Raw genomic sequence first — 15,751 nt, 5'->3', positions numbered from 1 at the left:
TCTGGAGTAAACCAGCCCCCTATAGTGAGTACCAAAAATACCAAAAATGGACCTTGGGCTTATTTTTTGGACTTTTATTTGAAATGCAATGCACAACATGTAACATTAACACATTAACAGTAATTGACTTTTTCAATGTTTGTCTCTGCCTTTTTCCTTCTCGTCTGTATTATATAATACAAATACATAAATAAAAATACAGTTCAAAAAAGAAAAGTGCTTGAAACACATGCACATGACACGACAGCTAGCTTCTCTCATTCCAGTTCAAACAGGACAGTGGTACTGACCACCTGTAACGTTTCCTAACTAGAAAAAACGTCAGCTAACTCCTACCTAACAACATAAACAGTGACCTACGATTAAATGCAGCAAAAATGAGGACTGGTAATGATAATAATGTGTTGGTATTGAGTGAGAAGTTAAGAAATGTCCTATATATCTTAGTTTAAGCCAGGTACTTACACCACTACTGCACATCAGCCACTCTGGAAGGCAGCGCATTGCTCTGTGCAGATAGAACGCTCAGAGCCCGAGTCGGGGAAAGGTGGGAGGGGGGGGGGGGGGGGGGGGATGCTGTATTTTTGTTGTTAAAATATTACGTTTCAACCAAGTACTGTATGGTTTTGACACTTTTCTAGCTTGTTAAAAAGGGACATACAGTAGAAAAAAAAATCTCTCAAATTTTAGGGGTGCTGGGATTCAATTGGGCTAGAAACGCCTATGTCTCTGACTCTTTAAGCCACTTACCGCTCAGAGGGAACTCATTCAGCGGCTCCTCTGGCAGCAGCACACTGTCTCTCCCTCTCCTCTCTCACCGTGTGCACACGGGAGTTGGTGTCCTCAAGTGATTTTGTCATAAACCTTTGGTAATGTAAACCTCTGTTCGCGGCTCGACAAAAAAATACATACATGTGAATGTGGAATAGGTATGGTAGCATAACAGCAGCCTGTCACAGGTGATACAGCATGGTGATTAGAAGAAAAATGGCAGAGCATAAAGGTCCATGTGTCAAAAAAACAACTCAATCATTTAGGATTTTGCTAAAAGAGAAGGAAATCACCTGTTGATTTATATACATAGATCTCAGGGTACATTTTTCGTATTTGGGACCTGTTTAAATGTGTCATTTGTGGTAGATTTTATTTTGTTGAACATTTGATTTTGTATACAGAATCTGAATCTCACTTTGAGTTACTGTTGTTAACAAACTGAAGAAATGAGGGATCATTTTTGTTTAGTTTTTACTGAATATTTGCAGGAAACTGTTAGGTTGACATGTAAAATTAAATCACTTATTTGCTTGCAGTTCTACCTTCTTAGATTAATAGTAACATTTTTTTCACTAATTTGTCATAACATCAAGAGTATCGTTATTGCAAAAATACCCTGAAATATTGTGATATTATTTTAGGGCCGTATCGGCCACCCCTAGAGTACACCAAAATATGTCTCTGAAAACATTTGAAATCTCCAGCTTCCAGGGGGCAGCCCTAACTGCACTGCCTACCTTGCACCTCAAATGTTTTCAGAAACATATTTTAGTGTAATGTTTAGCTGTGAAATGAGAAAGTTTGTGGCCCTGCCGCCATGTCGAAAACAATTGAGTGAAAATTTTGCAATTTAGTCAACTTTCTTATGTTACAGGTAAACAGTCACTAAAATATGTTTCAGAAAACATTTGAGGTGAGAAATCGACAATGCAGTTTGACCACAGTTCATGAGCAGTGATTGACATGATTGAAAAGTGCTCTTTTTGAATTGACCTGTGATTGGCCAAAGCCTCCCTTCACAGGCTAGATTTTCACAAGCCTGAAAACAGAGCCAAGAGCAGGTGCAAAAGTGTAGTGTTCTTTCACACCACCTAAATTACAATATGCTCAAAGATTATTATGAGATTTTTGCACAATGATGCCAAAAATTAAACTGCATACCCCAGCTTTAATCACATTTACTTAAATCTAAAAGTAACTAAAAAGTCCAAAGACTTTTGATTTGTGGTGACTGCACAGAATACTTGGAAGAAAATAAGGCAAACCTGAAAGTCTTGGTGTTCCCCACAGGGTGGTTCTGCAGAAGGTGCAGGTACATCGACTGCCACAACAGCAGGGAAGACTCCTCCTCAGAACGATTCAAAGAGTGTCATCCTGCAAAACACCAGGATCACTACAGGGAAAACCAACACTGTGGACATCACCTTTGTGCCAAAAACGGTAGGGCTTATCACCACTTACTGCAGTATGCCTCAATATACTGTACTTTCATTACACTTCCTGTCTTAACATGCCTTTCAAAAAATCCAATAAACTACCTGTGAAGTGCATCTTGACAAATTTTGATACATTCTGAAGGCCTTATAACTCATAGGTATTGCTGCTGAATAGGATCAAAATATGCAAATGTTTAAAGGGATTATTATTTACATTTATTTCACACTCAAGATAAATATGTTTCCAATCCACAAACACTTGAACAGGGTGTTTTAGTGATAGTAATTAACAACACAAGCTTGTAATGAGCATTTGAACACACAGTCCATTAATGTATATGTTAGAATCATCATTTGAGCAGCCTGCCTCCTCACTCAACAACTTGCACTAACTGTGTAGAAAAAGCAGTGGAGTTATGGTACCACAAGCACACTTATCCAGTATTCCCACCAGTTCAGTATTGTGTCCTGCTTAGTTTTATGCCTCTGCATTGCAATAGCCGTGGCCAGAGGCATTATGTTTTCAGGTTGTCTATACATCCATCTGTCGGTCCGTTTGTCTGTCTGTCCCATTCTCATGAATGCAGTATTGCCTTGGGGGAGTTTCCTCAAATTTGGCACAAACATCCACTTGAAGGATGAACTGATTAAAATTTGGTGGTCAAGGTCACTGTGACCTCATAAAACATGATTTGGGCCATAATTCAGGAATTCATACACTAATTATGACAAAATTTCCCAAATTTGTGTGAAAACAAAACATATAATGATGACGTGAAGATCAAAAGGTCAATTTCACTGTGACATCACAATGTTCTGCAGAATCACTTTTCTGGCCATTAGTTAGTGCCATATCTCAGGAACAGAAGGGGAAACATTTGGTTAGATACTGAATTGGTGATACTAATCTTGGGTGCCCACCTTGAAACTATGCTGACTGTATAGATCTTCTGTGTGTGAAGCATCCATATTTTCACAGACATGGATGTAAACTGTGAGTGCAACTTGACTAGTGCAAGGGGGCATACAACCCCAAGGCAGTAATTGCAGTTGTGACTTTTTCTGTTTGTCTCAGGTTTGGGGTAAGCCACCCACAACCAGCCAGCTGATGTCAAAGATAGAGAGACGGAAGGAGCTTCTATCCCTCGAGGTGGACTTTGATGACTTCATGATGCCTTTCAGCCAGAACATCCAGAGGAAAACACTGGAGCTGGCAAAAACCACAGAGTAGACCCAAAGGAGGTTAGACAGCAAGAGACAGACATTTTGGAATCTTAGAGCCCTATTTAAATTATCTATAGCTCATGGTCTAAAGTGCAGTTAGGGCATGTCCAACTCCACTTTGCTAGTTAAATGGAGCATAATAAAAAGTAAAAGGCACAGGAGGCATCCTGATCAGATGCCCGAACCACCTCAACTGATCCCTTTCGATATGAAGGAGCAGCAGCTCTACTTCAAGCTCCCTCCGAATGCCCGAGCTCCTTACCCTATCTCTGAGGCTGAGCCCAGCCACCCCTCGGAGGAAACTCATTTCAGCTGCTTGTATCTGCAATCTCATTCTTTCAGTCACTACCCATAGGGCTCATGACCATAGGTGAGGGTTGGGATGTAGATTGACCAGTAAATCAAAAGCTTTGCCTTCCAGCTCAGCTCTCTCGTCACCACAACGAACCGGTGCAGTGCCTGTATCACTGCAGAAGCCGCACCAAACTGCCGATCCATCTCACGCTCCATTCTACCTTCACTTGTGAACAAGACCCCGAAATACTTCAACTCCCTCGCTTGAGACAGTAACTCTCCCCAAACCCAGAGAGGGCAATCCACCATTTTCCGGCAGAGAACCATTGCCTCAGATTTGGAGGTGCTGACTCTCATCCCAACCATTTCACAGTCGGCTGCAAACAAACTTATCTGTTTTATAATCCTACAGAGGAAACAGAATCAATATAGCAGCTTTTAGGTATTTCTCTGTTGTTTGCTAGCAGACGGAAGTGACCAGAGGCACATTCACAAAAAAACAAAGTAATCAGTGAAGTTATGCTGCTCCTCCTGTGTAAATGTGCACAGCTCCTGCTCTTAATATGGAGTCTGACAGCAGCTCTGCGGCTCTGCTCTGATCTCTGCTACATTCACATTTTACTCATTGTCATTAATATTATCCTCATTAATGATGTATTAGTGTAAGCATGTTGTGAATCCATCTATGTAGGTGCAACTTCCTATCTGAATAATAATGAGCTGGCTGTTCAAATGAAACTAGCAACAGCAGTTGCACTGTGCTATGCACTGCTTTTTGACAGGTGTAAGATAGGGTCCTGAGCCTGAGCTGTTATCTGAGCTGGCCGGCCTCCTTTAATAATTATAGATACTGCATTTACTTTGGGTTTATCTTTGAATTAATCATTGCAGCTGCTTTAATCAACACAGTTAGACATCATGTTACTAAACCTTGTTAAAACAATCTCATTATATAGGAATACATTTTTGAGGACAATACAATGTAAATTCATCAAGCTAACTTAGCAAAGGTAGAATTCACTTTTGTGAATAATCAAATGACAAAGTCATGCAGATAATAAGAATGTGAACATTCACTTAAAAATAAAGATAATTCTTAGGTATATACCACTCACTACTGTGAATCCACAATGCTCTGCTGGAATTGACTGTATCTCTTGGAAGCTGTAAAACAAAACTCTAACAAATCTAACAGACATATATTTGTCAGTACACTGGAACATGTACTGATTGTAAAGATTTTGTACATAAATACAGAATTGGTGGCTGCTGTGCTTATTTTGCTTTCAGTCTGGTTCTGTTCATCTAGTGCACACCACACATAACCCAACCTTTAATTCTTCCTGCCTCCAACTACGTCACTGTTGGGTCAAATGATGGAACTGGATGCAATAAGAATGCGGATTCTGCTGCTGCTTTGCTGTATCTTTCAATACAGCACGCACTGAAGAATGCATTGCTACAATCAACTACGTTTACCATCAACACTGATTGAGAATTTTCCTTTTAATGGCCAAGAGGAATTACTACAGCTAACAAACCCTGTTACAGTGTTTATGTAAGCAGCTCAACATTGTTTACAGACAGATGCACAAAATGTATCCCGATAGAGCAACTGAATGAAGCTGCACTGACAGACATACACACAAGTGACAGCATGATGCTGCTACCACTCACTTTCTTTCTTTCTTTCTTTCTTTCTTTCTTTCTTTCTTTCTTTCTTTCTTATTGTGCATGCCCTTAGACATGTACTACAGTCACACAAAGTCAACACATGAACTCATCAAATCATTACTCTTTGTGCACAGACTCACTGGGTTCAGTTATATTTGATCACCACTGGTCGTCTTTCATTTTTCTTGAACTGACTGCACAGCATCAGGTTACAGGCAGAGTAGCACTGTTCCTCAGTCAGATGCAGTTCCATGTAGACACCAGCGCACGGCACTGTTTGGCAGATTAAGCACTGCAGGGGTTTGGTTGTTTATTGAGCTAAGAGAACAAAAAACTTGGGGGGAGCTCTTGTGTTTCAAGCACAGAAAGACATCAAAATGGCAGCCATGTGTATTTACTGTTGTGATGCTAGCTCCTCAGACTGCTCTGACACAAATCTGAATTTCACATATTATTAAACAGAGGATATTGATACCATTAGAGAACGGATAAGAATTGACCTTACTCCTCCATGTGTTATGTTTGCCTGTATGAACTGACTGCATGTGTAACTTCAGAGTGGCCGACTGGAGCTGAACAGTAGTCAGGTCATATTTTAGTTGTTGACATTCGTATCAAGAATCAACCGAGGAAAACAAATGTGCTATTCTGTGTTAAATGTCGCATTGATGCACACTGCCATCATCACCATCACCAGATAAAATTAGATTGCAGTGTCCTCAAGGTCCACGGGGATGCAGTTATATAATGGGGGGGGGGGCTTGGCAACACAGGGCCTGGATTGTTTAAATATACATAGTCACAACAGCATTGATGACAAAGATGTGAAGAGAGGAGAGCGATGAGAGAGAGGCAAAGGAGGAGAGAGGAATGAAAGCAGAGAGGGGAGGCAGAAAGAGGCTTGCACATACGTGGTGATGTACAGAAAGAAAAATGCAGACAGTGAACAGAGAATGAAAAACACGCCTGAAAACCCAGTAGAGCCATTCATAATGAGGCAGGAGAGACAAGGAGAGGGGAGGACTGACGGCGAGGGAAGGAAAGGCGAAAGGACGTGAGAAGATGAGAGGGGGTGGAGGGATGGGGATGGAGAAGGAGCAGTGAAGGGTGACTCAGAGGATGGGGAGGGAGCACGGCGGAGGGATGAGAGGGGAGCGGAGGCGTGGGCGGGAGGAGGAGAAGATGAGGGCTTTTCTAGCACAATAAGTGGCACACAGGTTAGAGGGAGTAAACAAGGCTGCTGGCTCTGATTGTTGGCTGTGACGCAGTGTGTCTGTCAGGGCGTGGGCCCGTGCTTATATGGTCCTGCAGTATGTGTGCCTGCGTAGTGAGTATGTTGAAATACTACAGAAGGCTGTTTACATATCAGAATGCTTGTTTTATTCACAATGTGTCATTTAAGGCTCTGTAACATTGACAGATATGAGGTTTCCTATGTGAATACGCTATGTTTATGTACGCATGTGTGTTATGTATGTAGGCATGTGTGATGAAAGTTTACATTATTCAGGCTCTGCTGTGCCTCATATGAAGAAAACACTGCAGTGTGTTATATTTGTCTGTGTGAGTGGGAGTGTGTACGTACATACTACTAGTGTATATCCAAGGATATATCTCCTCTCCTCTCCTCTCCTCTCCTCTCCTCTCCTCTCCTCTCCTCCTCTGCTGAGTATCAGTCTGAGCACAGATCAGTCTGTGTGTGTGTGTGTGTGTGTGTGTTGCTGCCAGCAGCACTGCAGTCTCCCAGCTCTGGTCCTGCACCGCTTACTCAGCACTCAGCACTCCAACCCTTCACTTCCCAAAACAACCCACTGGGACACACACACACACACACACACACACACACACACACACAGTATCACTGTTACCACTTTTAGGCATGTTATTATTACCATCCATTATAGCCTTACTTCCATTAAGTATGCATGCACACAGATGGCCTTGCACATGCATTTTGCATAATCCAGTAATTGCATACTGTATGCAAGCAAGCACAACACATACATGCGAACACAGATGTACTGGTATCAGTCCTCATTTTTTATATAATCGGTGGTAAACATCAGAGACACCCCTCAGTATGAGCCAGTCCAGTTCAACACCACTGCAGACGACAACCTTGGTAATCATACTTTATTCTACTACTGTATTCCTTTCATCTTTGTATTTTTATTCTACGTCTTTATTGTATGTGTTGTGTTCACATGTTGTTGTGCTGGGCTGCTCAAACCAATTGCCCCTTGTGGGATTAATAAAGTTGTCTGAGTGTATAGTTAATTTAAAGATGCAGTTGGTAACTTTTATAAAAATAACTTTTTGTCATATTTGCTCAAACTATTATGACATCCACACAGTAGTACATGAGACAGACAGTCTGTGAAAAAAACAGGTTTCTCCTCTTCCTCATTGTGCTTCTAATGGAATTTGCTGGAATCTACCACGGTTGAAGGAAAACAACCAATCAGAGCTGTCAATCACTGCTGGTTAACTGCAGTTAAACTGTCAACGTAGGCAGTGCTGAACAAATATGAAAGAATCAATCAATCATTTATTTGTTACATGGACTTATAGAAGGTACAACTCCAGTGAAATGTGATCCCATCAGCTCCTTTAACTTGTGGACTGTAATTTAGTCCTTTTTTGTGTCTTCTGACATTGTTGGCTGCTGCTGTATAATTGTTCATGTTTCTGAATGGTTCTGGTCAGTGTTGGGCAGTCACGTGTTACAGTAATAATATTACTTTTTCGAGCAGTGTAACTAATAAAAAATAAAATTTCAGTAACAATATTACAGTTATCCCATAAGCAAATAACACATTACAACGTTACTTTTGTTATCACCCCACTACTGACTTGAAATACAGCAGTCACATCAGCAGATTAATTTTCCTAATCAGCATGTTGTGCCACAAAGCTAGTTTGGAAGATGAAAATGTTTTCAGCAGTTGGAAATATTTACATTACTTTGATTTTGTTGGAAAGAAAGATGACAAGAACACTGCTGCTGCAGGTAGTCGCACTAAAACTCTTTGCATTGTGAAAAACATGTTCTCAAACCTTCAGTCTGAAACACCGACTATGACCTACAGCACAACAACACGAAGCTCCAGGAAATACACTCCACCAAAGGTGAGCCCTCCTCAGCTGCAGAGGTTGGCTGTAGCGCTACACTGGCTTACAAGGACTTGTTGTTTCAGAGACTCGGGCATGACAAACTGAAAGATTTTCCTGTTCATCAATCAATCAGTCATCAATGGTCTGAATGGCCTGGCAGTTGGTGGTTAGCTGGAAGGCGTCTTGCACTGTCCCAGTTACAACTCCATTGATTTCATCCAAAGACAGATAGGGCTCCTTTACCAGAGGATGGCTTATGCTGGAACGGATGAAGGGTTCGCGACTCAGGGCATCAGCGACAGTGTTCTTGGGCCGTGGGACATATTTCAGGTCAAAGTCATATGCCGCTAGTTTCGCCACCCACCTCTGTTCAAAGGGATCCAATCTGGGCTTTGTTAGGATGTAGGTCAAGGGGTTGTTGTCAGACAATGCAGTAAAATGCCTTCCTTTTAGCCAATGGGAAAACTTGTCGCATATGGCCCACTTTAAGGCAAGAAATTCCAGCCTATGAGCTGGATAGTTCAACTGGGATTTTGACAGTGTTTTGCTAGCGAAGGCGACAGGCCTTGAAAGAAAGAACAGCTCCAATCCTTTCAAATGAAGCATCCACAGCAAGAATGAAGGGCTTCTTGAAGTCAGGATCGGCTAGGGTCACACTTAGAGTTGGGCGATCTTGTCCATATCCTATCGTCCTATCGCCATCTAGTGAAATCGCCGATGAACGATGTCATCGCCCGGGGGGTGGGGGGTGGGGGGGTCATTACGCGTCGCAGCTGAAACGTTCACTTATAGCCTCTCTTTGGCGTTTGAGCAGCTTTATAAAACTCTTGAACATGTAATGGCTCCTTAATTAGCAAGTTGACTTTAAATAGATGGCATATCTTTTCAATTTCTCCTGACATTGTGTTGTTTGGTTTGTTCACCGCTCCGCGACATGCGCGTTAAGGCCCGAACATACTCGGGTGGAACATACACGGAACGGATTCCGCGGAGGTCCGCGCGGACTCAAAGCGGACGTCCGCAAGCCCTGTGCGCGCAAAGCTCAGATTTTACGACCGCGCGGACTCCGCTCCGCGCACCAGTGACTGCTCGGCATGTATTTTTCACATCGCGGGGATTTTTCACGGACATTTTTACAGGAAACTACAACGCGGAAGTGCGCTCGACTATGAAAGCCCGAATGACTGCGGACATTCCTCGCGGAGTCCGCTCCGCTTATAGTACGCCCGAGTATGCTTGTGTTCAGCGGGCGGAGGCGTTGATCTCCCCCCCCTCCCCCCACCCTCCGCTCTCTCACTAAGCGGCCTCCCTCTGTCTCCTCTCCCTCAGCCTCGATCTCGTCAGCATGCTCCACACACGCGCTGTCTCCCCCCACACCTCGCGATTGCATCGTCATTTAAAAAAGACATTGTGAAACAACCCTTCTATCGCCGATGGGCGATCGGATCGCCCATCAGCACAACCCTAGTCACACTGTGCAATAGATTGTGTTTCAGAGTGTCAAATGCATCCTGACACTTGGACGTCCAGTCCTCTGCCGAGAACTTCACTTGACTAGAGCACTTTTTCTCATGCATCCTCCTGCGCCAGGTTTTGTCCCCAGTCTTTTGTTCTGAGAGGAGCTTGAAAAAGGGCCTGGCCTTAGTGGAGCAATCTTTGATGAAATGCTGATAATACAGCACCATCCCCAAGAATGACCAAATCTTCTTCTGTGAAGGAGTGACACCGTCGCTGTCCAGCAAGTCAGACACCTGTACCTGGTTAATCGCTTCAACCTTTCCAGGGTCTGTCTGAACCCCTGACTCAGAGATGACATGCCCGAGAAACTTAACAGACCTTCGCAGGAAGTGGCACTTTTTCAGTGCCAGCTTGAGGTTATGGTTCTTCAAGTGAGAGAACACCATCTCCAAGCAGGGATGAGAAGGCAGTGTACTTTTTGTGGTCCTCATGCAGAGGTACATTGTAAAAACCGGAGGTGAGGTCCATGGTGGAAAAGAAGACATTTCCCCCCAGTGCAGCGAGAGCATGAGCTTGGCGAGGCAGCGGGTGTGCATTCTTCACAGTCCTAGCATTGAGCCATCTGAAATCCGTGCAGATGCGCAGATCCCCTTTTTTCTTCCATACGAGGACAAGGGGTTATGCATACTCACTGGAGGATTTGCGAATGATGCCTTTTTCTTCCATTTCATTGAGAGCTGTTCTCAGCTTCTCATAGTGGCTTGGTGGCACTCTGCGGTAGGGCAAACGGAATGGCCTCTCATCCACTAGATGTATCTTGTGTACAAAGTCAGATGCCTCTCCACAGTCCATCTTGTGTCGTGACTCATGTCTCTCAATGATCTGGAGAAGCCTGTCTCTCCACAGGTCAGAGACGGCACATGAATCCAAGTCCAGATCAGTTAGACCATTGCTCTTCTGACATCCTCCTTGGACCTTGCTGTTGTAGCGTCAGTCATAGATTGAGAGTGAACTTGGATGTGTTCAGGTTGAGACAGCTCTTCAGCTGCAACACAGGGAAACACATCCGCCAGTTTTGTGTTCCTCTTCAGCACGATGGGTTCATTGGTGGGGTTGATGATTTTCATGGGCAGACATCGATCGCCCCACATAGATGTAACAATCCTACCAACCAAGACATTTCTGGGTCTGCATCTTGCTTGGGTTGGTTCAACAATCACAGTACTACCAACTGACATAGGTGCAGGAAGCTTGCCCCACACGAGATGTTCACTTTGTGGTTGTAGTGTCACACATTGTTGCAACTTCAGTGTGCCAACCTTGTCCGGTACTGTGTCACCTCTCCACCTCTCTGTGTTGGAAAGAAGAGAGAAGGAGTGATGGCAGTCTTCATCGGTGACACTACTGGGCTCAGACATGAGTCGCCAATAGCTGACAGCTGATAGCTGATAGCTGTCTTTCTCATCAGTTGAATAATTGTCTTTATGGCATTGCTGCCCAAGATTATGTCATCAGTCTTTCCAGGCACTACAAGCATCGGGATAACCATTTTTCAATCATACACTTGTATTTCCACATCATATGCAGCTTAAGGCGTGACCAGATGACCCCCTCGATCATCGTCTCCAAAGAGACACCTGCTGCAGTTACAGTGGTGTAGAACAAACTGTCTGACTTCTGAATTCTGTGTGTACCTTGAAATGTGACAGTTTTGTTTAGGGGCACGCTGGAACAGACTGACTCAAAGACTGACTCAAAATCCTCAATATCACTCATGGGAGGGACACTAAGAGGATCTGCACCATCCTCCCCTGGATGCAGATCCATTAAGTTTCCCAACTGTGCAGATGGTGTGGATGTCATCTGCACAGGGCTGCTGCGTCTGGAGTGATCAGGTGAGAAGCATTTAAAGCAGAGTTTCTTGTTGCAGCAATGAGTGAGAGCAGAATGGGTTGCATCGCCACAGACAGCACATGGTAGGTTATTCAGACCCTAAATCCTGGAGGGCTTCGATCTAGGCTGTCTGGTGGTATTAGCTTGGGTTGGAGTAGATCTCTCCAGCAGAACTTTCTCCAGCATGATAATGACACATTCAAGAGCAGCTAAGTCTGGTGACTTGGGTGTGGGAGAGTCTTTTGAGTCAGGTGGAGGTGCTGCAGTGTGAATCACTTCAACTTTGTTCACATACACATTCTCACTGGGCTTCCTGCTCACAGCAGCAGCAGCACCCCTTGAACCCCTCTCAGTGTGGTACTCATCCAGCACATCCTGGACCTCCACCGCAGTCCACTTATCAATTGTCTTTGACCTGAAAGACATGGCAACCTCTTTGGAGGGACAATTCTTGATAAAGATACGTGTCACTTCGAGGCTGTAGTTCCTTGCCTTGTTCCTTGAGGCGATCAGCAGCAACATCTGCTGCTTGGTTGAGCCTCAGCCAGTAGTCATACGCATCCTCATTACTCTTTGGCAGTGTAGTGTAAAAGTCTGCTAGGGGGAGAGGCGAACAGGGGACAGCAGCAAAATGTTTACGGAGGAGAACATAAATGGCGTCCGGGTTCAGAGTCACATCAATGCCACCGTTCCTCATTCCAAACTTAACAACATCTTTAGCTCGACCTCTGAGGTGAATGAGTATTTCCTCAGCCTGCTGCTCTGGTCTGACATTTGTCCTCTTTATGTAATTCTTCATCAGGTCTTCCCACTCATGCACATCCACAGTGTCTGTGTCATCCCCTTTGAAGGTTGGAGGCTCTTTCACCTTCCTGTGAGGCACTAGCTGGACTTGTGACAAGTCTAGACCAGTGGGTGCATTATGTACAATTGGGGTGCTTGGTGTGGTTGTACTATGTGCTGGGCTGAGGCGTGCAACTATAGGGCCTACTATCCGCCAGCTGCTGGCCCAAATTATTAATTATTATTTAATTATGTCACTCATCTGACTGACTACATCAGGTGAAGGTGAATAGGGTTCTGTGTGAGTGTAGCAGTAACCTGTGTGCTCGGTGTAGGTTCAGTGTGGTGGCTCTGAGAAGGAACCCTGTCTCCACTGACTGAAGAGGCCTTAGCTAGAACCTGCTCACCCCCCTGAACAGTACTGACAAACTGCAACACCATACCTCTACTCCTACCTCTGCCAACACTCCGAATAGGAGGTGTACTAGCATTCCTGTGTATGTAGCTTATTTTTAAAACTCACTCGACAAAATTACATGAAACACAATCAAAACAGGAAAGCATATAATAACACAAAGAAACTGGTTGAGGAACAAAGTGCCCCAGTTATGCTACACACTGGTTGATACACCACAGCTATCTTTTTTTTTTATTTTTATTTTTTTATTGGTGAACCGGAGTGACAGGGACAAAACAAAACAACATGACAGAAGCAGTAACATAGGACATAAACAGTAGACATAAGGTGAGTAGACATACAAACAACAATAGACAAAAACAGCATATGTATGGGGCATATTTCAATATTTGAATGAGGGGCAAATGTCCGTGTTATATGGCTTAGACAGGGTGGGGTGTGGCGTGAATAATGAGGAGAGAAAAATAAGTAAACAGAATAAAAAGCAAACATATAAATAAATTTGAGGCATTAGGGTTGTAGTGATGAGAAGAGAAAAAATAAAAAGTAAAGAAATAAATAAAAAATAAATAAATACATGAATAAACAACAACACATAATGTAACATAATGTTACAACATGATATGAAGAGATATAATATATTATAAAAATATATATTATGACATAATACACAGTATAATATAACATAATATGATGTAACACAGTATAACATAAGCATAGCAAGATATAATATAGTGTGATGTATTGTAGTGTAATATGAAGTAATATAGTATGATATAATATATTATAATATGATACTATATCACACAATAAGTAAATTATTATATAATATAACATGGCACATCATAATACTATGATATGACCCGTGGGTCACAGCTATCTGTGAAATGCAGCTCCACACTACTGTCACTTCTACAGACCACAGACAATGACCAGGTGGATTATGGGGTGTTTATTACACAGAGCTCTCTCCTGCAACACAGCATACACCACACTGTGAAAATTATCGTCAGTCTCAGGATAATCTTAACAACACATGAAACAAGGGTAAGCATTTAAGCTAGTTTAGCATCATTACAAGTCTCCAAAATGTAGCTTTATGGATTTACAAATCACAGTAAATGCTCAAAACAGTTAGCAGACATCACAATGAGTACATTACACAGCAAAATATAAAATAAACCTTGAAACCTTTAAGAAAATCATTAATTATACCGGACCATGCAAGAGGACATCTTAGCACTGTGGAGTCCTCTTTTCTCTGTGCAGTTCCCACGCTAACCACTGCGCTAATAGATAGCTGTTGCACCTTTTTTTTGCCACTATATATACATATATATATATATATATATATATATATATATATATATATATATATATATATATTCACAGGTTCAAGTTGAAAGAAAATCTATTTCCTGTAATTTCATGCTGCGATGGCTTCAGAGCTCACTGTGTCTCTGTTTCCCCACAGAGCCAATAAATGTAAACACTGAAGCAGGGCTTTGGAAATGCTGTGTCTAGTGAAACAATGGCGGTGTTGCAAAGATCCTAGTTTATCATCCATTATTGATGAGGGAGTCATATTTCACACCAGCCCGACTGACTGTATGTAACACAACAACACCTCATGTGTGTATACTGAATGTGTGTAAGAAAATTTAGTGGGTTTGTCTGTGGATGTTTGCTATCTGTGCAGGTTTACTGAGTGAACATATGTATTTCAGTGTGTGTGTGTGTGTGTGTGTGTGTGTGTGTGTGTGTGTGTGTGTGTGTGTTGCAGTGATTCATCATTCATTAGTGCAGCCTTGGCAGTGCCATAGATTGCTTTAGCTTTCTAAGCTATAGATTCCAATTTGCTGCAGGCCTGGGACTTTTATTATGAGGATATTGATTTGAATTTCATAGTGAGAGCAATAATGCTGGGTGGTAAACAGAGGACTGGGTCTTGGCTCAGATAAACACACCAATTCTTGGGAAAAAGACCAAAAACAGATACAATAAATATCTGGCAGGATAGATTACAGCTGCAGCATTTTACTGACTAAACTTCCTGTATAAAACTGGGATTTGAAAATACGTAAATTGTAAAAGATCAGAAAATACATTTACTATACAAGTTTATCACCATCTTTTCTTCTGCTGAGTTACCAAAGGAAAATAGGAATCAAACCCACAACATTTTTGAGCTTAGAGTGATTTTCAACCAGATTCCATGGTGCGCATAATGAAAACACTTAAGATACTTAACCCTTTGAAGTTGTAATTTATTATGCTGTTTCTGTAAGGGGATATATTAGCTTTACTTTGCCTGTTTTCTTTAAATTGCAGAAATACAAGTTTCCTCTGCCCCGAAAACAGCTCATTTGTGTCACTGGCAGTGATCATAAAAAACAGAGGGGTGCCATTAGCCTAAAACCACTGTAGTTTCTGCCTCATTTACTTTGGCTGTCAGAATAAATTTATGATGTTTTAGTCTGAAATATCTAAATACCTTCAAACAAATGAAGCTAAAAATGTCCAAGAAACAGCCACAGAGAGTCACTGAGCAATGTTTCACTGTCTATAAAAGTGTGCGTGTCAACTCATTTTAGCCATTTCATTTATTTCATGATTAAAACAATTAAATGCTGATATGCTGTTGGGAAGCACTGATTTATCGGCGGCACATCAGTATCAGCCG

General features: G+C 42.4%; 1 protein-coding gene and 1 long non-coding RNA gene across 2 annotated transcripts in view; one reads left to right on the top strand and one right to left on the bottom strand.

Annotated features, from left to right (window-relative positions):
* Positions 1-5,435, top strand: part of ankef1a (ankyrin repeat and EF-hand domain containing 1a) — a 43,218-nt gene extending 37,783 nt beyond the window's left edge. The window contains exons 10-11 of the mRNA XM_050058856.1: positions 2,065-2,214; positions 3,286-5,435. Coding sequence (XP_049914813.1) covers positions 2,065-2,214; positions 3,286-3,441 — 306 coding nt within the window. The 3' untranslated portion in view covers positions 3,442-5,435. The remainder of the gene's footprint in view (positions 1-2,064; positions 2,215-3,285) is intronic.
* Positions 1-15,751, bottom strand: part of LOC126399102 (uncharacterized) — a 422,917-nt gene that overhangs the window by 20,911 nt on the left and 386,255 nt on the right. The window lies entirely within an intron of this gene.

This window comes from Epinephelus moara, chromosome 12, assembly GCF_006386435.1.
Source record: "Epinephelus moara isolate mb chromosome 12, YSFRI_EMoa_1.0, whole genome shotgun sequence".
In the NCBI taxonomy this organism is placed as follows: Eukaryota; Metazoa; Chordata; class Actinopteri; order Perciformes; family Serranidae; genus Epinephelus; species Epinephelus moara.
This window is presented reverse-complemented; position numbering and strand designations above follow the sequence as displayed.